General features: G+C 47.3%; 1 protein-coding gene across 5 annotated transcripts in view; it reads left to right on the forward strand.

Annotated features, from left to right (window-relative positions):
- LOC143020348 (uncharacterized) overlaps positions 1-22500 on the forward strand; it is a 273138-nt gene that overhangs the window by 136122 nt on the left and 114516 nt on the right. For 2 of the 5 annotated variants that reach the window (XM_076176705.1, XM_076176695.1), the window contains one exon: positions 20206-20546. The exons of the other annotated variants lie outside the window; for them this stretch is intronic. In XM_076176705.1, the coding sequence (XP_076032820.1) occupies positions 20231-20546 (316 nt within the window). In that variant the 5' untranslated portion in view covers positions 20206-20230. The remainder of the gene's footprint in view (positions 1-20205; positions 20547-22500) is intronic. 5 annotated transcript variants of the gene reach the window in all.

Raw genomic sequence — 22500 nt, forward strand, 5'->3', positions numbered from 1 at the left:
ATTGATTTACATTTCTGAGCCATAAAATGTTTTAGTTTAATGTCGGGAGAGTGTGTAGTCGTAGATGCGCTCGGTGCTTGGGAGAACAACGCCTGGTTGACCCCGGGTTAGATTAGGAGGAATGAATTAAGTAGTTTACTTGTGTGAGTATACGCCGGGACCAGCCAGCATTCAGCCTTCTGGCGTTTCCCACGCACGCCACCTCCACCTCACTGCCCACCCGCATTGCCTCCGAGCGCGCACTTGCGCACGCACACTCCCAAGTGAACGCGGGGCATTTGCGGTTGGGCGCGTAAGTTTTGTGCTCATGTTTGCAAATGCGACAGGACAGCCTTGTGTTCGTCGTGGGGAATCGTGTTTGCGTCTGTGTGCCAGGTGTTCACTGCAAGGGGTCTGGAGGGGGGGGGCTTTATGTTTAAGGGGCTTCGTTTATATTCCGCATATGTCATAATGGTGTTGTGCATGCACTCCGGATCTCCCGGCCAGATGGCATGGCGTGTAAACTGGTGAATGTGCGTCACGTCACCCCGGATCGACTTGATCAGTATTAATTTTTTAATATCTGCACTCTTTCTGTTAATATTTATAATTTGGTGTACTTTCTTATAAAACTTGACCTTGAACGTCATTGAACAAGCGTCCGAGCTGCGCGCCATCGAGACAGCACGTCATAAAGTCGATAAACTTGTCTGCGCCTCTCTTGCTCCCAACCACTGCCTTCTCGTCTCCTTTCCCTGTCCACCCTTCCTTGTTTCCCCTTCCCCTCCCCCTCCCCGTCCCAGCTTACCACTCTACAATTTTATGGCTCCCCAAACGCGCTTCCAGGTCTTCCACGGCGCGGGATCTTGGTATGTGAGGTCATCCTGCCGAACGGGACCTGCCTTAAATAACTGGAAACGTTCCTTCAGCTTTTTGCCCCCTCAATCGTCGGGGACGACCCGAGCGAGAGAAACAAACCCTCCGGTTGATGATGATGATGAGAGGTCTCGGCAAGGTTACTCTGGTGAAGTGGAGGAGCTTATTAAAGACCCCTCACCCTCCTCCCGTCCTCCTAGCGGTAATACCCACCCCCACCACCACCTTCAGTGCGTATCTACCCCCTTCCTCGCATCGTCGTTATTGTCGTCCGTGGCAGGCGCAGCCGCCAGTGGAAACTGGCTCATAAATCGACCTCGCGCCGTCATTTCAGGTTGAGAGGCAATATGGCGGAACTGTTTCCCGCGGCCCTTGTGGGACAGCGAGGGACGCCTTTCAAGCCAAGAGGCTCGCCTAAGTGTTCACGGGAGAGAAGATGGACGTATTTGCATCATAGAAGGACCCACGCCTTCAGGCGAAGATACGCTCGTTTCGTCTTGACCTAGGAGCAACTTGTGCGATGGATGGACCGCGCGGAGCCGTTTGTCTTAGGACAAGCTGTCGTGTCCGAATAAGATGGGAAAAGGCCTCGCGGAATGTCAGGTTACCGAGCATGTTGTGGGGCACTTGGTCGACAACATGGTGGACACATACGATGTAGAAAACGAAGAAAGTCGTGTCGGTTCTCCTGACAAATCCAACCACATAATTTCACTGTCACATTGGCAACAATCCCTTTAGTTTAATTGCAGTAGTATTACACTTAAGCTTGGTTTGGGGAATTACGAGTGTGCGCGCATACGACACACATGCACGGACGCACGCTAAAACACATGTGCATGTGTGCAATTGTGCATTTGTTTCATAGATGCTGTCATGCAGTTAGCTTGAGCCCGAACGGGCACTTCAGTTGCCGCGGATCGGTTGACTGCCAACCCGTTTATCTCAAGTGGCTGTGAACACGCCGGCTCGGAGAGCTGTTTGTGTGTACGCTGCCCGGATTGCCGGTTGAAAGGGCAGTTAAACCAGCAGCAGGGCACTCGTTGTCCACTTGAAGGGAACAGCCGGTAGGGGTGGTGTTGTCAAGATAATATCCAGTGTAACTGATGGTTTTTGCGATATCGGTGTGAAAGTTTGCTTCCACCAGCATGGACCGAGCAACCGACCCACCCACCCACCACATTTCTCAGCTGATGACGTAATGTCGACCGTCCTCCAGTGGCGCGGCGTTCACGACCCCCTCGTCATCCCCTCCCCCCTAGACACACACACACACACACGCATACGGACGTCCACCCTACCAGGTGTTACTGCCGGACGATTAGAGCGGTGGCCGCACGTGGCAGTTATGGGTAGACCCACAGTGGGCGTAACCTACAATGTAGGGGCTCGTCCATCCATATCCATTTCGCCCGCACGCCATGCCTCAGATTCGTCTTTGCTTTTCCGTCCCCAACCGTAACCATACCAACTCTGCTCCGTTTTATTAGTTTCTAAAATGTCTTGCACTTTTACTATGCGAGTCCGATTTTACGAAGGGAATCTCAATACACCTCTTCCCCAACACCGGGACTTTGAAGGATTATTCATAGTTTTTCCTTATAGAGAGGTCAAAGTGCTGTAATGTTATTTGATTTGATTTTTTCGCCCTTAAAAATATTTAGATATGAAAAAATGTACATCAAGCTCTCCTCTCAGCGTCCTCTGGATCTCCGCACCTCACACTTGTTTCCGTCCAGAATATCTAGGAGGTCCTTCCCCTGTATGCTCTCCATCTCGACTCCGTCAACCCCTCCCCATCTCTGTAGTCGTTTATCTTTCAAACCCGTATTTTATCTATCCCCTCTCCCAGCTCTCTTTCCCTCTGTTGTGGTGACGATGTTGGTAGCAGTGGTGATAAGAAGTGAGTGGCTTGTGGGGAAAAATATTGAAAGATCTGCCATTGCATGCCCGCCCACCCGCCAGCCCCTGTAGCTGGCCAGGGAGTGGACACATCATGAGGTTCTTCTGAACGAGCCGTTTGAGAAGATGAAGTAGTTATGATTTTCTCTGAATTTATGAGGTCTGAATCATGATTTTTTCTGTTGCTGGCTTCCCATTACCTCGGCGGTGAATGAGCTTTTAATGGCCGGGAGAAAGCCTGGGAGGGCTCCGCTGGCCTGCCGGCTTAGCTCCGTGTTTCGCGCCAGAAATGTGAGCCGGTATATCGGCACAAGAACCCAAGGCATTCGGGGAAGAGCAACTGCTCCGCGAGAAAGTCTGGCTTGCTTGGGCATTTTTCAGCTTTCTCCTCTCCTCGGCCTGGAACACGCCCCCTCTACCGCCTCTCACCCCACTCCAGCCTGTAAGTACGTCTTAGGTTCAGTACATGGAGAGATGCTTCACCGTCAGAACAGACCAAGCTGGAATTGAAGTGGCGTAGGCCCGTGTAGAAAATTGTCGTACCTTTATAAGTCGGATGCTGAAACAATGAGACAGATGAACGCACAAACTATGTAAATAAACAAAATAAGTATTTGGCAAACGTTACAGCATACAAGTAGGTAGTAAATGTCCAGACAATCTTGAAAAATGCACGTCCATTGTCTTTGGAGGAAGTTTTACACGCAACATTTCCGCGGATTACTAAAGTTGATTCAACCTCTTAGCAGCTGGAGGTCGCTTCTCGTCCGGTTAGTGTGTAACGTGAAGATATTTTTATTTCTAATGCTGCCGTGTCCCGTTGAGGAGGTGTCTCAGGCCCTCTCTTTTGTGGGTAGAATAGGTTAAGATTAGTTTTAGGCAGTATTTGTATTATTTATCTGGTGGTGTCAACTACGCAGCTGGTCGTCTTAGGTCAGGGATCATACGGAAGCAACGTATTCCATATGTGGACAGGATTAGTGACTGTAACTGAGGTTTTATTATGCGTCCACAATATGTGGAAGGAAGGAGAATGTATGTATAGTACATGCGTCAATGTGAATGTGCTTCAGTATGAGTATGCGAGATGAACATATGTGTGTTACATATATGTACTTTTGTACGTTTAAGGACGTGTCCTTTTGAATGGCTGTGTATGTGAACACAAGCTGTTAGTGAAAAATACTACAACTGTGTATTTGCTGATGTGAGAGCGAGGAGGATGGCCGTTGTTGTGTCGTGTGGGGAGCATGGGGAATGAAAACAGAAAGATCACTAGTGTGCCCGAGGGCGCTGGAGAGAGAGGTTTGTGAATGCGTCCCCTCCCCAGCCTATTCCGCATTCCCACTGTCTGATTTCGCTGTGCCAAAGCACATTCAACTAGCAGGTCATTGTTACCATAAAGGGATTTGATGAGCCACAAGACTGAACGCTCTTGTTACTCCGGTTGGTTTGTTGTGAGACAGGTAGGCCAAGCACTTGCCAGGGATTAAAGGGTTTGTAATTTGAACTGTTTTAGCTCCTACGAACGTACAAAGAAATCCATCCTATAACCAAACTAAACCAGTCCCTTCAACCATAAAGTAATAAAGAAAGTATAGGTTGTAAAATGCCGGAACATTTTAAATTGTATCTACCATGAATGGATAATGATAATGAAGCGAACAGGTCAGTGCACCCGTGCATGCATTCCGTGGAATTAAATTCGTGAAACATCATGACCTTCCATCAGTGGCTCCCCACTTACACCTAAAATTCGTTTCACGGCCTGGCTGGTGTTCCTCCTTCCCAGCAGCAACAGCACTGGCCACAGCCACCTACGCCTCGCATGCTGTGGTGTACCGCCACATGCTGAGGTCTACCACAGCAACACCCCCCCTCCCCCCCAATGACTCGCCAGCCACAAAGGCCGCTGTGGTCGCATATTACGCGTTATGACGTTGACTGTTGTGGCGACGGCGCTTGCCCCCCCCCCCTCCCTCTCACCATCCTTGTGTGAATACAGACAAAGAAGATGAGGATGCCCGTGGTGGATGGCGACGACTTACAACCCCCCTCTCTCTCTCTCTCTCTCTCCTCTCTCTCTCTCTCTCTCTCTCTCTCTCTCTCTCTCTCTCTCTCTCTCTCTCTCTCTCTCTCTCTCTCTCTCTCTCTCTCTCTCTCACTCTCTCGGTCACTGTGCACTGTTGCGACTAAGTGTATGTAAATCACCTTCCCCATGTCTGTTTAGCATTTTTGCTTAAGAAGGGGCCCTCCCTCGCCTGAATAGAATCGTTGAGCGATAACCAGAGGGAACGCATAAGTCGGTAAATAGCAGTGGATGGATTTGATTGCTTATCTTGTCAATGTTATTCGACATCTTGATCGCCAGCATCAGCAGCAGGCTGTTAAAAATATCAGTATTAGTGTGTTTGAGAATTTGTGCCATTTGTGTTTTTTGTATACCGAGATTATTTTTTGTTGAATATTATTTAATTATTATTCTTGTAAAACAATTAGATATCACGCTGAAAAAGCACATACAGTATGGCCTATGGGACATTCCAAATCGTACCATTTGCCTTTTTATAGACGTTGCTTTTATTTGTTATCTTATATATATATATATATATATTAATATTACTTATTCTTCAAGTAAAACTAGTGGATGTTAAATGAAAAAATGCAGTTTGTGATATTGAATCATTTAATCACTCTTCTCACTCCAGTTTGGGGCAGGGGATTGTAAAAGAATGCTCCCTTCCGTTGGAGCCCAGCAGACCCCGCGCAGCCTCGCTTACCGCGCAGATTGAGAGAAAAGGAGTGAGGCAAGGGGAGCCGTCATCTACAAGGTTTCTCCTTCATGATGTCACAGGCTCTTGCCCTCCCGCTCTCCCTCCTCCATTACTTTCATCTGTGGAGTGCGTTCTTTGAAGGTAGCCGCCAGGAGAGGACCACATACCCCGCCACGTTGATAGAGAGGGGAGGGGGGGGGTGTTGAGGAGCGGCACGTGACGACGAGGGGTATCTTGACAGCTGCGGTAGAGGATGAGGAAGAGAAGGAACCACCACCGCCTCCATTAAAGTCAACAGACTCCCGTGTAGTGCTTGCGTGCCCTCGATCGATCCCTCGACGGTTCCTTGGAGCATAGGCTTTCCCGTAGGGGAACGCTCTCAGGGCAAGGACGTGGCCCATTTGGACATCGGGCGAATGGGAAAAAGAGGGAAGGGGATGCTCTTCAACCGAAGGGTTATTGTGGAGCTGAAGAGAATATCCCGGCAGCCGAACGAATGAAAGTATGGGTGTCTTTGGTTCTCTTTGTTGAAAGTGATACGAAGGTGAATGAAATACCCTGGCAGTAGTCGTGATGAAAGGAAAAGTTCCACCTGGTATGCAAGGGATTAATCGAGATTGATCTGATCCCTTTGTTATCGAAGGACCACGGAGATGAACGATTCTCTCTCTCTCCAAATAACTTGGCGTTGTGGTCACCTGTATAACTTCACACTTGAGATTTCGTAGCCGAATTTGCAAACCATTGCCCAGACTGTACAAATGTTCTGTGTAGTTGATTCGAGATTTCATTTCTTAAGCACATCTTGATAAAACAAAATTGGGTCCAGTCCAGTAGATTTCAGTCCATGATATTTTCCTAACGTTATGGAGAGAGGTGGCCAAAGAAACCGTGAGGAACTCCACTTGTAATATATTTCCATGTATATTTGACAATCAGAACAATTTTCTTTACGATTGTGCAACCTATTAAAATTGTCGTTTTGGTGGAGCAATATCAAAAACCATTTTAAATTCCAGAAATAAATAAGCAGTTTCTGTTGTAGTTTGAGATGACAAGTAACGGCAGTGGTTACGAGGAAGGTACATCATGGATTGGCGCAGCAGCCGCCACATTGACTGTCATATTGCAATGTTTACGGGAAGTCTTGAAATGTTCTAACAAGATGTAAATACCACCAATCATAACCACGACACGGTTTCACCGAGACAATGGATGTTTACGAGCCTCACTGTATCTGCTCTAAATTTGTGTTCATGGCTGGTAACTGGCGTAAACATGTTCGCATATACCTGTAACCCGTGTCCAAATTGCCAAGCTGCCCCATGAACATTGTAACGCCTTCCCTTCCTAAGTATAGAAATACCGAGGACCCTGGTATTTTATTTCTGTTCTCTATAAGTAGCTTATTACTCTATTCCATAACAGTACGATTGGTGGAACTGAAACTATCTTATTCAGCCCGGACAATTTTGTGGGCACAGGGCCAGCACGGCACCGCATTCTGCGTAAGTGAAGAGAGGGCTCAGTGGTCCGGCGGCTCCACCGCCGCGCTTGGCCCCTTTGTACAACGTTCCTTTTTGTAATCACACAGATGGAGGGAGGGGAGTCTTAAAAGAGTGCTGGTGGTGTGCTTGCAAGGGGAAGGGAAGGGATTGCAATAGGTTCCCCGGTGCTAAAGAATTGCGTGACTTCTGAAAGAAGAAGAGGATGAGGAGGGAGAAGAAAAGGATGAGGAGGCCAACGGAAAGGAGTAGGTAATTGGAAAAGGTCAGAAGAGGAGATGGAGGAGTAGGAGAGAGTGTGGGATTACCACCACGACCGACTGTCTTGCTTGTACTATTGGAAGAAAGGCATGGTACAAAAAGAAATGAACATTGAGGAGGAGAGGGAAATTCAGAATATTTTAGGGTCAAGCCCTCCTGAGAGGAGAAAAGGAAAAAATCGCTCAAGAAATCGAAGGGGAGAGGAGGGGTGTTGAGAACAAAGGGACAGAAGAGAGGCCCAGACATTTTTTGAAGCAAAAAGTACATGACACCATGGACTGTCGCTCTCTCTTCCTCCCTCTCCCTCTCTCAACTGGCACAGACCACATGGCCTACACCACCACCATCGCCATTACCCGCAGTGGATTGGCCACAAAGAATTTTGTTGCGTCGCGATTCGAACACGCACTCCAATAGATCCTGCGAATGGATAAGGGTGATGGGGTTGTGGGTGCTGTTACTGCAGTTCTTGCTTTTTGTTTCCGCCAGGGATACCCATTTGCGAGCAGGCCATGCCAGTTGTACTTTATGAGAGAGAGAGACTGACTGAGACTGAGCGATGGACGTGCTGCCGAAGCAGGTCACAGCATGTGAGCTTGCTGCGTTGCTGTGAACGCACGCGTCCGGGGTCAAGTCAGATTAACCCCAATGAGCGAAGGTCTTTCCTAGCTAGAATCCGGAGTCAGTCAGACCAAATTTCTTAGTTTGACAACCCACCCCCCCCCCGACCAGGACTAGCACCAGTCATTTCCTCCCCTACACCCCCACCCCATACCGAGCCGAGGGTACGTAAATACGAAATATATGACATATATTCACCCTTGTTTATCTGTTTCTATTCGCAACATTTCCATTATGAGTTCCCTCCTGAAGGAAGGAGGGTTAGGTAGCCTGCGTAAGATGTCTTGGAGCAACGGGTCGGGGTGAGCAGGTTCGGCTCTCAAGGAACGTGGATATATTTTGCAAATTGTGGCTTAACAATAGTTATGGTGGAGCGTGGTTTGGAGATCGTTTTATAATCGAAAGCTTCCCTCCGTTGCCTGACAGCCCCTCTAAAGCGACATGACGTCATCATTGTCCGTCGGAGAAGAAAAATAATAATAATTCCTTGCCCGCAGTCGACGCTGTGTCTACCAAGGACGACTCTGGGGCCGCACCCGATAGAGAATCTCGATGAGTGTCCTTGGCTCGGAAATGCGAAAGAGTGAAGGCAATGTCTGAAGAGCTGCCGAGTGTTTTACTAATTGGTGGATGTGTGTCCGTGTCCCTGCTTGCAAGTTTCTCAATGCATCGGATTCGACTATTCAATGTGTATTACGTCATTAGCATTCTCCCACCTTCCTTCCCTCCTGTGCTGTGCTACAACTTGCATATCTTGCGCATAATCCTACACCGAGAACTGTGCTGCTCGCCAGCCGTGCGGAAGGGTTTTGAAATGAGGCAGCGAATCACAGTGATGATATGTGCACGTATGCAAAGTTTTTATCGGAGGAGGAGGGTGCCAGTCCGTGGGTCTTGTTGCGTGCCACCCATCGACCACCCAACCACCCAACCAGGCAGCCGGCCAACCAGCTCGTCGGGCCGACGTTTTCAATGCATATAATCTTGATCGTAGGCGCCAATCTTCGAGTTGACGTTTTTCTTTTCTCTGCCAACCTGGGCACGCTGGCTTACGCTCATGTGACACCCCACCCCATTCCCTCCTTCCCCTCCCCAGTTACGTTTGGGTTTGCCACAAACCTTACCTGCAGTGCTTCGATCGTCGAGAATTCAGTCAGTGGCAATGAAAAATTAGTTCGTTGGTAGTGGGTCGTTTCTGGCTTTAGTCCAGTGGTGCAACTCCAATACTATCGACAGACTTGCACCTATGACCACGTGATCATTTCAACCACGGCGAAAGAAGACCTCAGCATTGCATGAACCATTTGAGATTTATTACATGGTTTAATTCTCACTAGCCTCACTTAAATTTATCTTGAGGTATGCACATTGAGCTGGATCTTTGTGTTTCTGCCAGCTGTGACCAGCTGAGCCCCTCTGCAGCCACCAGGTCTTTGTCTCGGAGAGGCGACGAGGCGGGCTCGTGGTCGCCTCGTCAGTGCTTGCTTTCATGGCGGTGCCAGTTCTGTGGATCGTCACGCTGCCGCTTTGTTGGGCCCTCCGAAGTCTTCACTCGACGAGGAAGACGATGGAGCACTTAGCTTGGTCTTCGCCGCCTTCTCCCTTGTGTTGTCGTCTTCCGCCTCGCTCCTCTTGGTTACCGAGCAAACTCGGGCTTGTTTGCTTTTGGTCTTCTCAATTCCCTCGCGTGGGTGTTGACGCGTCCTGGGCAGGTGGCGGCGGGCCGGGCAAGGGGCGTCTGAGTGTGCACACGTATAAGTACCCCCCCCACACCCACCCACAAATGTGCGCACGCGCGTGCAAACTTTTCAACGAGGGCAGCTCTGTCGGTCCATGAATAGGACGCGGGGATGAAGGTGTGTATGTGGGTGGGGGGGGTTCGTCTTTGCAAAGGAGCCCGCGTGAATGGTGTACTTCTAGCAACGTCGTCTTTTAACTTCACGTTACCTCCATGAATGGAGTGCGTGATAGAGCCCGGCACTTATCGTCGGCAGTGCCAGGCTGCTGGGACCATACCAAGGGCCTTTGCCGTGTGGACGAGTGCCCACCATAGCGCGACCCTGCGGACCCTCGACCCCGTTGTTGCTCTTGGTGCTTGCTTGCATGCTTGCTTGCTTGCTCTGACCTTGAGAGTTCAGGTCACATGGGACGTAATGCATGATCACCGGCATCCTCACTTCTTTCTTTTCGTAATAATTTTGTGTGATGGTATCAGCGCTGCCATTTCTGCAGAAAAGAAATTTCAGCCAGACCTGCAATAAGCGCGGTTGCGTGCAGACATTGTATTGACCCGCCCGGCCGGTGCCTGGCGAGCGAGCATGCCTGAGTGTCTCGAGTGCCTGCATTAGTGCCCAAGTCCTGCAATACCGCGGCAGCCGGCATTGGGCGTCCTCCCACGGGCTGCTCTCCGACAATTTTATTCGGCCGGGAAGCAGACCCCGGCGGAACTATGTTTAGACCGCTTGGCCGGTGTGCCTCTCGGCCAGTCGGTATTCGCCATAACCAGTTATAGACTCTGCGTCACGGAATTGAAGACGTTGAACTGGGAGGAGGTAGAGAAGGAGGGCTTCAGCGAGGATGTGGGGTGGGGGTGTAGAGGGGGGCAAGTTTCGTGTTTCCAAACCATTACCCAGGGAGGAAGGGAGAGGAGTGGGAGAGATGTAGGCGAGGGCAGTGGGATGTGTTTGGGTCTGGACGCGCGCGCGTGTGTGTGTGTGTGTGTGTGTGTGTGTGTGTGTGTGTGTGTGTGTGTGTGTGTGTGTGTGTGTGTGTGTGTGTGTGTGTGTGTTGACCTTGACATAGAAGCTTGTCTTTAGTTGACGGGTGGTTACTGTTTTGTTTGTTCCAAATGTTTATAATTTGACTCGTATTTGAAATTGCTTGACTCGTTAACTTGCGCTACACGAGCACGACCTTGGTAGGTTGGTGATCCCCTGTCCGACACATCCGCCTTCTTGTCCTGAGAAAGGCGGCGGGGAGCTCACGCCATGAGACACTGAACTACGAACGAGGAGTTAGTCACCGTTGCCCTCTGTCCTCGGACGTCTTCCAGGGGCCGAGGAGAAGTCGCCGGCTGCTGCTGCTGTTGTATACGAACACGAATCGGCGTCACGAGAACCGGGATTCGTCACACACACACACACACACACACACACACACACACACACACACACACACACACACACACACACACACACACACACACACACACACACACACACAACGGGAATTTATTTTGATAATGTTGATAGTGATGACAGTATGGCGATAATGATAATTTGACAATTTGATGACCGATAAAAATTGTGGCGTGAGACTAAAGATAGCAGTGGCCGATAAAAATGAATGGATTGGGATCACATGAAAAATCATCACCCCCAGACTTTAACATGGTGACGGTTCTTCATGTGGGCCATCCTGGGTTTACGATTCTTCGGTTGTATAACTGGATGGCAATAAGCATAACCCTCATTCAATTTAACCTAATCTTAACCCTCGTTCAACCTAACCTAGTATTTATTCCACTGTTGATAGCACTGCGGTGACAGTTCTTCAAGTGGGATCTCATTGGGTGACGAATCTTCATGTGGGCGTTCCGGGGTGACAATTCTTCATGTGACCCATGGATTGTTCTGCCAGTCCCCAGCAGCAGGGGGGTGGGGTGGGGGTGATAAAGGAGATTGGGATGGACTGAGCCTTACCTCCATAGGTGGAATCCACTCGAACGAACGCACACGTTTGGCGGGGGACAGAACAGAGTAACAATTTACGTTGCAGCGTTGTCTACATCAGTGTTTCACAACCAGGGGTCCGCGGAACCCTAAAGGGCCGCAGAAACCTACTTAGGGGTCGGCAGGACGGAGAATTCAACATGTTACAGTTAATTCATGATGACACAATGTGTCTTATTTGAAATGTCCAGGGTTTTTTTTCATTCGTCCTTTATAATAGACACCGGTTCCTGTAAAAAGTAAACCTCTTAAAAATTCTTACATACAAATGTGAAATGATTATATCCTATATAATCTCGTATCAAGGACTCCCCTGAATATACAAGGGGTCTACGAAGCTTGAAAGGTTGAAAAACACATCTGTAGATTATTTCCATCCGTGAGGAATCAAACGTCTTGCGAGTCTTGCGTTCGACCCAAGTTTGGAGGTGAGGTGTTGCCGGTTCCTACCACTGAGATTTGTTTTCTCTGCCTGCGGTCGAGAGCTCCTCGCACGTGTTCGCCTGGTCCGGCCGCCTGGCCCGGCCCGAACTCTTGCACTTGTGGTCCTTGGATGGGCCACCTCCTCTTCTTACTCCTCCGCATTATTTTCAAAATCGAATTGATGTTCTCTGTTATTTACATCGTCGTCTGAAGCTCTTGAGGTCTCCCGAAACGAGCTCTTTCGTTTAGACAAAAGGAGGTTTCGCGCACGTATATACAAACGTCTTAATTGACCTATTCAGAACATACTTTTCACCCATACTACTACTACGTGGAAATGAAACCCGAAAAGAGGATGGTGGGAAAGTCCCTCGGTTTCACTTCTCAGTTTAGAACACGTTTTACACCACGGGATTCTCGACAGAAGTAGCGTGGAAGGAGGAGGAGGAGGAAGAAAGTTGTGCGTCTCTTTTTTTTCAGACTTAACGATCTGTTACGAGTCATAGGCGGCGGACGAAGAACGAGCTTTTGCGACGTAATTGTCGGAGCACTCTTAACTACAACGGTGACGGTCATTACCACGACCGTCCGACCGGCAGAACCAAGCAGCTGAGGAGGCGGCAACTTTACAGAGAGGGTCGAGTGAAGAGGACGTTATCTCTCTCTCTCTCTCCTTCTCTCTCTCTCTCTCTCTCTCTCTCTCTCTCTCTCTCTGTCTCTCTCTCTCTCTCTCTCTCTGTCTCTCTCTCTCTCTCTCTCTCTCTCTCTCTCTCTCTCTCTCTCTCTCTCTCTCTCTCTCTCTCTCTCTCTCTCTCTCTCTCTCTCTCTCTCTCTCTCTCTCTCTCTCTCTCTCTCTCTCTCTCTCTCTCTCTCTCTCTCTGTCTCTCTCTTTCTCTCTCTCTCTCTCTCTCACCTCGTTTCTATTTTCTCCTAATTCTCTGTGCCTGTACACTTCATTCTTTGGAGTGTGAATGTTTGTCAGCGCGCGCGCGTGTGTGTGTATTATATATAATACATATACCAAAGGCTTTTTCCCGCTTACACGGTGAGTAGCCAAAAAGACAAAGGCATAGAAATCACTTCCACCCATTCCATTCCCTACATATTCCACTCCCCTCCACCCTCCTCCCTCCCTCCCATCTCGGCACCTCCTGGATGACGGGTCATCTCTGCATTCTCTCCACTGCAGGACAAATATATATATATATATATATATATATATTTGTATATATATATATATATATATATTATATATATATATATATATATATATATATATATATATATATATATACACACACATATACCAAAGGCTTTTTTCCCCTTACACGGTAGGTAGCCAAAAAAGAAAAAGGCATAGAAACCACTCCCACCTATTCCATCCCTTACATACTCCACTCCCCTCCACCCTCTTCCCTCCCTCACATCTTGGCACCTCCTGGATGACGGGTCATCCCTGCATCCTGTCCACTGCCCTGGGTCAGAAGCAGTGTCGCAAGACACGGCACATCCACAGCAAGGCCGCTTCATTAATTCGGCGACCTCCCCCCTCTCCGTCCTCTTATGCAGAAAAGAAGACGGGGAGAAATCCCTTCGGGCTGCGTCAATTTATTTCTCATACACCATCACCCCCTCATGCATCACAGCATCATCCATATACAACCCTTCTCCATTCACCCCTATATTCTGTCCTCTCCCGTCCTTCCTCAACAGACATTCCTCTCCCGTCCTTCCTCAACAGACATTCCTCTCTTTCGTAATGCCCCTTTTACCCCATCCATCCATCTCATCCTAGGACACCCCCTCATATTCACTCCTTCCACCTCTGCCTTCCACACCTCTTTTACTAATCTTTCTCCACTCATTCTTTCCATGTGTCCAAACCATCCCAATACACTTTCATCCACCCTATCTCCCAAATCCCTTTCCACCCCTGTTTTCCTCCTCACTTCCTCATTTCTCACTCTAGCCCAGTAACCCCTATCATACTTCTCAGGCATTTCATCTCAAACACATTCGAAATCCTTCTCTTCCTCTCATATGTTTCATGCTTCTGCCCCATACAGTGCTGTCGCCACAATCACTCCTTCATATAACCTCCTCTTAGCATCCATTTCCACATGTCTATTTCTCATTACACTTCTTAATCCAACAAGACATATACTCGCTTCTCTCAATCTACATTCTACCTCCACCCCCATTCCTCCTTTCCTGCCACATTCGCACCCAAGTATCTAAAACTATCCACTTCCTCCAGTCTCTCTCCCTTAATACTCACTTCCAGCCTACTGCCACTTTCTCCCCTTGTACATCTCATCACTTTTACCCACATTTATCTTGAGCTTTCTTCTTTCACACACCTTCTCAAACTCTGTCACTAACTTCCTCAATCCCTCCTCTGATCTTGCTGCAAACGCAGTGTCGTCAGCAAACAACAACTGGCTTATTTCCCACTTTTCTCCATTTTCTTTAACCATCTCCAACACCTGACCCACTACCCTTGCATTCATCTCTCGCACCACCCTATCCATGTATAGATTGAACAGCCAGAGCGACATAACACATCCCTGACGAAGTCCCACCTTTACCTCAAACCATTCACTCTCTTCATTTCTAATCCTAACACAAGCTCTACTACTCTCGTAAAAACTTTTGACTGTTCTTAACAGCTTTCCTCCTATCCCGTATATCTGCAGTACCTCCCACAGTGCCTTCCTGTCTACCCTGTCGTAAACCTTTTCCATTGGCTTTCTCACATATGTCTTACCACAAAAATCTGATCTACACAACCCCTACTTGTCCTAAAAACACACTGTTCCTCACCAATTACTCCTTAAACACTGTATTTGCTATCATCAACTCTCTTTCAAATCACGTCTCCACCATCAATTCTCCACTACGAATTGTACCTGGAATTCTAAACTTCCCAATCAATCCGTCTATTGGTTCGTTTCCTACCCTAGCATTAAGGTCTCCCAATACAACTACAGTGACATTTTTCCCTAATCCCTCTATGCACTCGTTTAAATTTACCCAAATGCCTCCCTTTCCTCTACGCTCTTCTCACTACCAGGCCCATACGTACTTACAAAAACCCACATCTCCCTTCCCAGCTTCACCTTCATCAACATCAACCTTGATGAAACCTCCTTCCACTCCACTACACGCTTACCTATCTCTTCACTTACTAATATAGCCACCCCTTCTCTCCCTCATCCCCTCTTCACTCCTGAGAACCTCCCTACTACACTCCCAAACTCAAACTCGCCCCTCCCTTTCAATTTAGTTTCACTCAAAGCCAACACATCCATCTTCTCACAAACATACTGTCTATCTCTTCCCTTTTACTCTCGTCTATACCACTTCCACGCACATTAATAGACCCAAACCTTCGGGTACTGTTTGGAAAACTCCTAAACCCTATGTGTGCGTTTTTTTTTTTTTTTTTTTTTTTTTTTTTTTTAATGCCCCCTGTGGGACTACAAGTAGCAGGATTCCTAGTCCTAACCCCCGTCCCGTTTTTTGTCGCCTTTTACAATTCAAGTGGGAAGACTTGGTGGCAGCATTCTATCCCCCACCAAAGGGTAGACGAAAAAAGAAAATGAATATTCAGAGAAATGGTACAGGACAGTAACAAGGGGTTGGGGGACAGCATAACGGAGGGACAGTCGTAGTATAATAAAAGTGTCATAATTTCTCTATGAACAGAGTCTTCCTCTATCACAGACAAAATAATGTGTGACTCTGGTCCATAGGGGCGCCCCATATAGACCCTAAATTATGAACTGCATGCTACTTTGTCACAATAACATGCAGCCAATATCCTAGACGGGGTATATTACACGTATAATACATTGCACAACATGCATACCGATCATCTAATGAACCATTCCTTGAACTGTCTTGTGGCATGTAGTGCCCGCATCCGAGAAAGTCGGTGTCATCTCAGTCCAGTCCACCTCACCCGTACCCCCGTATTCGTGTCGGACATACGTCAGTGACCAACGTCTCTCTCTCTCTCTCTCTTTCTCTCTCTCTCTCTCTCACACACACACACACACACACACACACACACACTGTATTGACCCCCCCCCCCGGTCTATCCGCGTTTACCACTCCTCCACTCATTCATATGAAATCAACGCTCGTTCTCGCCGCCCCTCCCCCGTATTAGTGTCAGAGGTCAGACAGTTTCAGCCAACCCCTTCTTCACATCAAAGGGTTATCACACAGGGATATTTTTCCTCTCACACCCCATCTCCAACCTCCATTTGAATAACTAGAAAATGACTTCGCTTTTAGATGTCTAGACTTCTCTAAGAATATTTCAACAGTGTGCCTAACATCCGTATAGGTTTACAATCAGTTCATCATTCTGCTTTGCTATATATGACAGAAAGATGATTTGATATTTGAAGATTTAAAAAATAAGATAATGTAACCGAAGTCGTTTTTACCCAAACTTTCAACTGTCCGAGTTGTTGAAGCCCGTGGAAGTCCGGTGTGAAATACACTTTTAGATTCTTTCGTCGTGGGAGGTAAAGGACGGGTTCTCAGAGCTGAGTGAAATCGCCCGGCGGCACACAGTAGATACACGGAAGCTCAAGATGGCATCAGTGTCACGTGGCCTTTCTCGGTTAACGAGTATTGGATTAATAATCACTTGATGAAATCTGATTGATGGGATCGCCGAGAGAAGGAACGCGACCAAGCAAGGGATTGGAAACGTTAAGTAGGTGGATACAGAGAGGGGAAAGGGGCATCATGGTGGCGAGAGAGATAAGATGAGATAGGAGGGATAGAGAGGGAGAACTAAGATGAGAGTAGAGTTGAGGAGGTTGAAGACCCGGAAGTTCTAGTGACCGGGGGAAGAACATTCCAGAATGTAAAAGAAGCTTCATTCTAGCTGGGCAATTACAGTGACAATAATGTCAACTGTACAGAAGCCAGTCTAATTAGTAGTGATGTAAGACTCGCGAGTAGTCACTCGTTCAAATCGAACGACTCCTTTCACTGAATCGGGTGAATCGAGTCATCGTCCCCATTAACTCGTTCACTTTGTGTTTGTTTACATCCTTGCATTGTGCATATGTCGGCCGTTTGGAGTGGTATGTAAAATATGTATAATGGTCATATGTATTACTTGGTACTCGTATGAACGAGTAAACACCACCCTCCACCACAGGACTATTGGCTGTTCATTGAATACCAGCTGAGTAAAGGCAGCAATGACTGCAACAGCTCTGTAGGGAAGAGGCCAAACGCAGAGTATGGGAGTCCAATATATTTTACGTTTCGCCCAGCAGGGCTTCTTCAGAAATAACATCGATGTTATTTCTGAAGAAGCCCTGCTGGGCGAAACGTAAAATATATTGGACTCCCATACTCTGCGTTTGGCCTCTTCCCTACAGAATACCAGCTCATGACAAGCTAAGGGTTCCGCCTCGAAACTCGAGTTACGGAATCGGGTAATGAATATCACGAGTGAGTCAGAGACTCGTAGTGACTTACAGTAGAACTTAACTGATTCAGGCCGCGCTTTGCAAATTCCGTGAGTTGCCCCACCGACTCGAGCCAGTCCGGGCCCATTTGGTGGACCCCGGTCAAGGCCCAGCTCACCACTCGGTACTTACAGATTGGAGAGGGATTATAATGAAAAATCTGTAAATGTAAAGTTATTTGCTAGTCTCACACAGTTTTTATCTATATCATTGGATAGCTCCTATCATTCTGAGTATTTTGAACCCCCATAAATGAATACCGTAAATGAACAGTAACATCAGTATATATATATATATATATCCATATATATATATATATATATATATATATATGTGTGTGTGTGTGTGTGTGTATACATATATACAGTATATATATATATATATATATATATATATATATTTTTTTTTTTTTTTTTTTTTTTTTTTTGGGGGATGTGATGGAGAATAACCTAACCAAAAATCTATCATGTTTAATGTCACGGTTCATTCAGAATAACTCGTCTCACCAAGGTTCGCACCTCTTATCTCTGGCAGATCTACCCGGCTCACTGCAGCACGCAGCCACGTAGGCTCTGGGAATCGAGTGACTCAGGTGCCCGATTATCTTCAGTAAATCGCCCATAAAAAACTCGAGTCACCAAAACAAACCGAGTTTTCCAACCACTACTGAGGAAAATAAACCTTTTAAAATGAGTCATGGTACAGGAGAGATACGAAGGAATTATCAGAACGGAAAAATAATAGAAATTAAAAGTAACTAGCATTCGTTTTGGGTCCGTCGGGGTGTTACTAAATTCACTGAAATATCGACTAAAAAGAATGCAGCAGTGTGTACCCCATACGGTGGAGAAGGAGCAAGGGGGAGCTGAGATGGGAGGGGTAATGATGCTCGGAAAGCCTGAGTGGATGCAAATGGACACCTACTTCTTTTAGTTGGCACGAAAGGCTCTTGGAAGTTGGAGCGCCAAAACTGTACCGCGTGTGTCGGGTAACCGCTTGGAGATATCGAAAGTGTGTTCGAATCCTGGCCACGGCGTACAGAGTTTAGGAAGGTCATCCACTCTTAGTAATGGCCCCCAACCCTTGCTCACCTCGGACCTGAGGTGACCTCGGCTTCCTTCGGGTATTGTCATTTTAGTGGCATACCGTGGACATAACCTCCTAGGTTCATGTACGAATTGTTCCGGACCGCTTGCAAGGTTAAGGATCTGGTGGGACAAGCCTCTCAAACCACACAAAAAAAGAAAATGAAATAAAGCAAAGCCTAAAGGTTTCCAAGTCGGACCATCCGGAGTTAACCCGGGGCAGGGGCGCACCTCCTTTTCCAGAGTAACTTGTACGAGGACGAGTGTAGTGCCGGAGTGGATCTACCAAAGGTCGAATGCCTCCGATGAGCGCCCGGCGGGAAACGCTTCCGCCGGTGCAAGGCCACCCACTCGAGCGATGATGAACTCTGCCGCCTGCGGCACAGGCACTGACTGCTGTAGCGCTATCAGGGACACGGACCCTTGTGACCATCGGCACGGGCTCACCCTCCCCCCCCCACCTCCACCCTTCAGGATTGCGGTCAGACTTTACGACCCGTGGACATGCACAGGACTTAGTGGGTGTAATGCATACCTCGTATTGACAAAGACGAATATTTGCACTCCGGGTCTTGTTCTTGGTTTACTAACTGCATTGGTATGATATCCGTTCTACACACTTGAAACCGCATTCCTCACAAGGGCACCATGTGATTAGACATCATTTGCCGGGATGGAGTTCCGCCCCTGCGTGGGGGAAGAGAGGGATAGACTTTGGCTAGAAAGTTCTTTGGTAATGGTATCGAGCCGTTGGCTAGATGTAGGTGTATCCTTGGGTGTATGTATGTACGAGTATGTGTATATATATAAATGTACATGCAGTAGTGCTGGTCTGCTCGGTGTTTCCTTCTGTATGCTACGAAAACCGTGGTTTGAATTGGAACTCAAGACGATCACCCCCCCCCCCCTTCAGATACGGTGACGTATCATAGGGATTTTTCCCCGCACTACCTGCCAGACAATTTTCTTCGTCTTGGGATGGTGATAGATTCCGGCCTTTAGTTCATGATTCTTGATCTACACCCATCACCTCCATCTCCATCACCTTCAGCTCCAACACAATCTTCACCAATGAGATTCGTCTTCCATACTTCAACACAATCTTCACCACCAGTACCATTTTCACGCTTCCATCTCCACCACTACCATCACCTTTGTCCTACCATCTCCACAATCTCCATTCGTACACATGCGTCCTTATACCGCACCACCCGTTCAGCAAAATAAAGTCGTCTGGCTGGAGGTCATTTGATGTAAATTTTACGAAGAGATTCCTTTCTTTCGTTCCTGCTTTCCTTTAGCTTGTGCTAAGCAGAAACGTATTGGCCAGTGAGAATGTAATTTTTTGTGATTTGTCTTTTTATGAACGAAAGAATATATAATATTGAGATAATTTTTCAAATGGTCCTAATAATTGGAAAACAGTGATGAATTGTAGTGAGTTTATCAGACTGTTGTCAATCACCTGTTGTTGTGGTTTATGACCTCCGTTTCTGTTTGTCTTTCCCCTCCCCCCCCCTCCCCTCTCCCGTTTGTCCACCTTCCAGGCTTGGTCACCCGTGTGTCGCCATCATGAACCTCTACCGGAGTCCGGCGCCCCGGATTCTAGGCCTGGACAGGCACCGGATTCCGGTCCCCCTTGGGAGGTGCAGCAGCATTAGCAGCAGTATCAGCAGCAGCTGCAGCAGCTGCAGCAGCTTGAGTGTGGACCGTCCCCTACGTCTGTGTCACCAGTGCCTAGGGGGACGACGACGCCAGCACCATCAGGAGGCGAAGGAGGGGGCCGCCGTGCCCCTGCGGACTTCGGTGACGGCAAGGCCCCTCAAACTATCTACAGCCTCCGCCTGCGCCTGGACGTGCCTGCACACGGCCGGACCTGCACACTCGGGTACCTGACTAGCGCTGACGCTTTCGACCCCCCCCCTCTCCGTTATGCCTCTCCACACCCTGTTACACACCATCTCAGTAGCTCCTCTGTTCTCCATCTTCGCACCCTTCCAAATCCAAACCCCTCCCCCTGCCCCCCCCCCCCGCATCTTTCCTCTCCTCATCCCACTCAACTGCTTCATCTGTTTTATTCTCCATGGAATTCACCACACTCAGTTTCCCTTCCTCCCCATCCCCCTTTCCTCGTTTCCCCTTTCTCTTTCCTCTTCTCTTCTTCCCTCCCGTCTCTCTCTTTCCCTTCTTCATTCTCTTACTTCCTCTCATTTCCCCCGTTTACTTAATTCTTCATTTCCTTCTCCCCTTCCTCCTTCCCTTTCCCCCTTTTCCTCATTTCCTCTCTCTCCCCCTTTTCCTTTCCCTTCCCTTCCCTTCCCTTCCCACTCCTCCCCTTCCTCGTTTCCTCACTTCCTCCCATCTCCCCCGTTTCCTTCATTCCTCTTCCCCCGGACTTGATTGACAGTAGCCTGGTGCTAGAGTATGGATCAATTCACACGTATCGACTTTTCGCCGTGCGTCGTACACGACACGACGTCGTGCTCTCAAATAACCTTGTAAAGGGAAAAAAGCCTTTGGTATATGTATGTACGTATGTCCGTGGGCGCCTTCACACGTCACGACCATGTGTGAAAGCGTTAATAGATGCCCGTGGTTATATGAGAGCAGGACATCGTGTTGTGGACGACGCACAGCAAAAAGTCGATAAGTATGAAACGAATCTAATGGACCGCTGTACAGCTTAGGCGATTTAAGTAGAGCTTGTTTGTTGATATTAGGACAAGAACGAGCAGATGTGAATTCATGAATGTCGAAGAGATTCGGGGTGGGGTGGGGGCTAGCTTTTTGTAGCACAGTTTAAAATCGCTGGTGGTGGAATCGGAAGCGTGCTGGTCTCGCACTCGCTTAGTTGTGGATTCGAATCCCGCACTCCTCTACGATTCCCAGCAGTGACTGCCTGTCCCAATAGTCCTTCAAGAGCATACTACAAAGGCCAAAGGCGACGGTTTCGGCCGTAGCTATGCGCCTCCTGGTGTAGGCTCGTCACTATATATATATATATATATATATATATATATATATATATATATATAAATTATATATATTTATTATATATATATTTATATATATATTTATTATATATATATTTATATATATATATATTTATATATATATATTATATATATAAAATTATATATATTTATTATATATATTTATTATATATATATTTATATATATATATATTTATATATATATATATTATAATTATATATAATGTATTATATATATATATATATATATATATATATTGTATATATATATTATATATATATACATATATTGTATAATATATATATATATATATATATATATATATATATATATATATATATCCCGAAAACATGCCCAAAGGATCGATATATTCATCAGTTGGACAAGGATGGGTTCTCCTTCATCTGAATGAAGCTTTGCGGCAGCCTGGATAAACGTCCAAGTCGAGGAAGTCTCCAACTAAAGCGGGTGGGCTGGCAGTGTGGTACTTGTGTGTGTTTGTGTATGTGTGCGTGTGACTGAGTGAATGAAGTAAGTTTGGTTAGGGTGTGTATAGTACATACATGTGTGTGTGTGTGTGTGTGTGTGTTGTGTACATTGTATCTCGCTGACGTGATCCATTGTCCAGTCAGTCAGTCGGTCGTGTGGCGGTTTGATGAAGTGGTTACCAACTCATCGGGAGAACCAAGAAGGGTATTGACGCACAAGCACACTTGACGAGCTCAGTTTATGGTCTTTGTTGGATCAAGATGCCCTTGACCCTGAAACAAGTGTCGTCGTGTCGCTGGCGACAACTCTAGAGTGAATGGGATGAAGGGGCATTACTCACGACTGCTCAGGGGAAGAAC

This window comes from Oratosquilla oratoria, chromosome 3 (assembly GCF_046742065.1).
Source record: "Oratosquilla oratoria isolate Oo_2021 chromosome 3, ASM4674206v1, whole genome shotgun sequence".
Classification (NCBI taxonomy): domain Eukaryota; kingdom Metazoa; phylum Arthropoda; class Malacostraca; order Stomatopoda; family Squillidae; genus Oratosquilla; species Oratosquilla oratoria.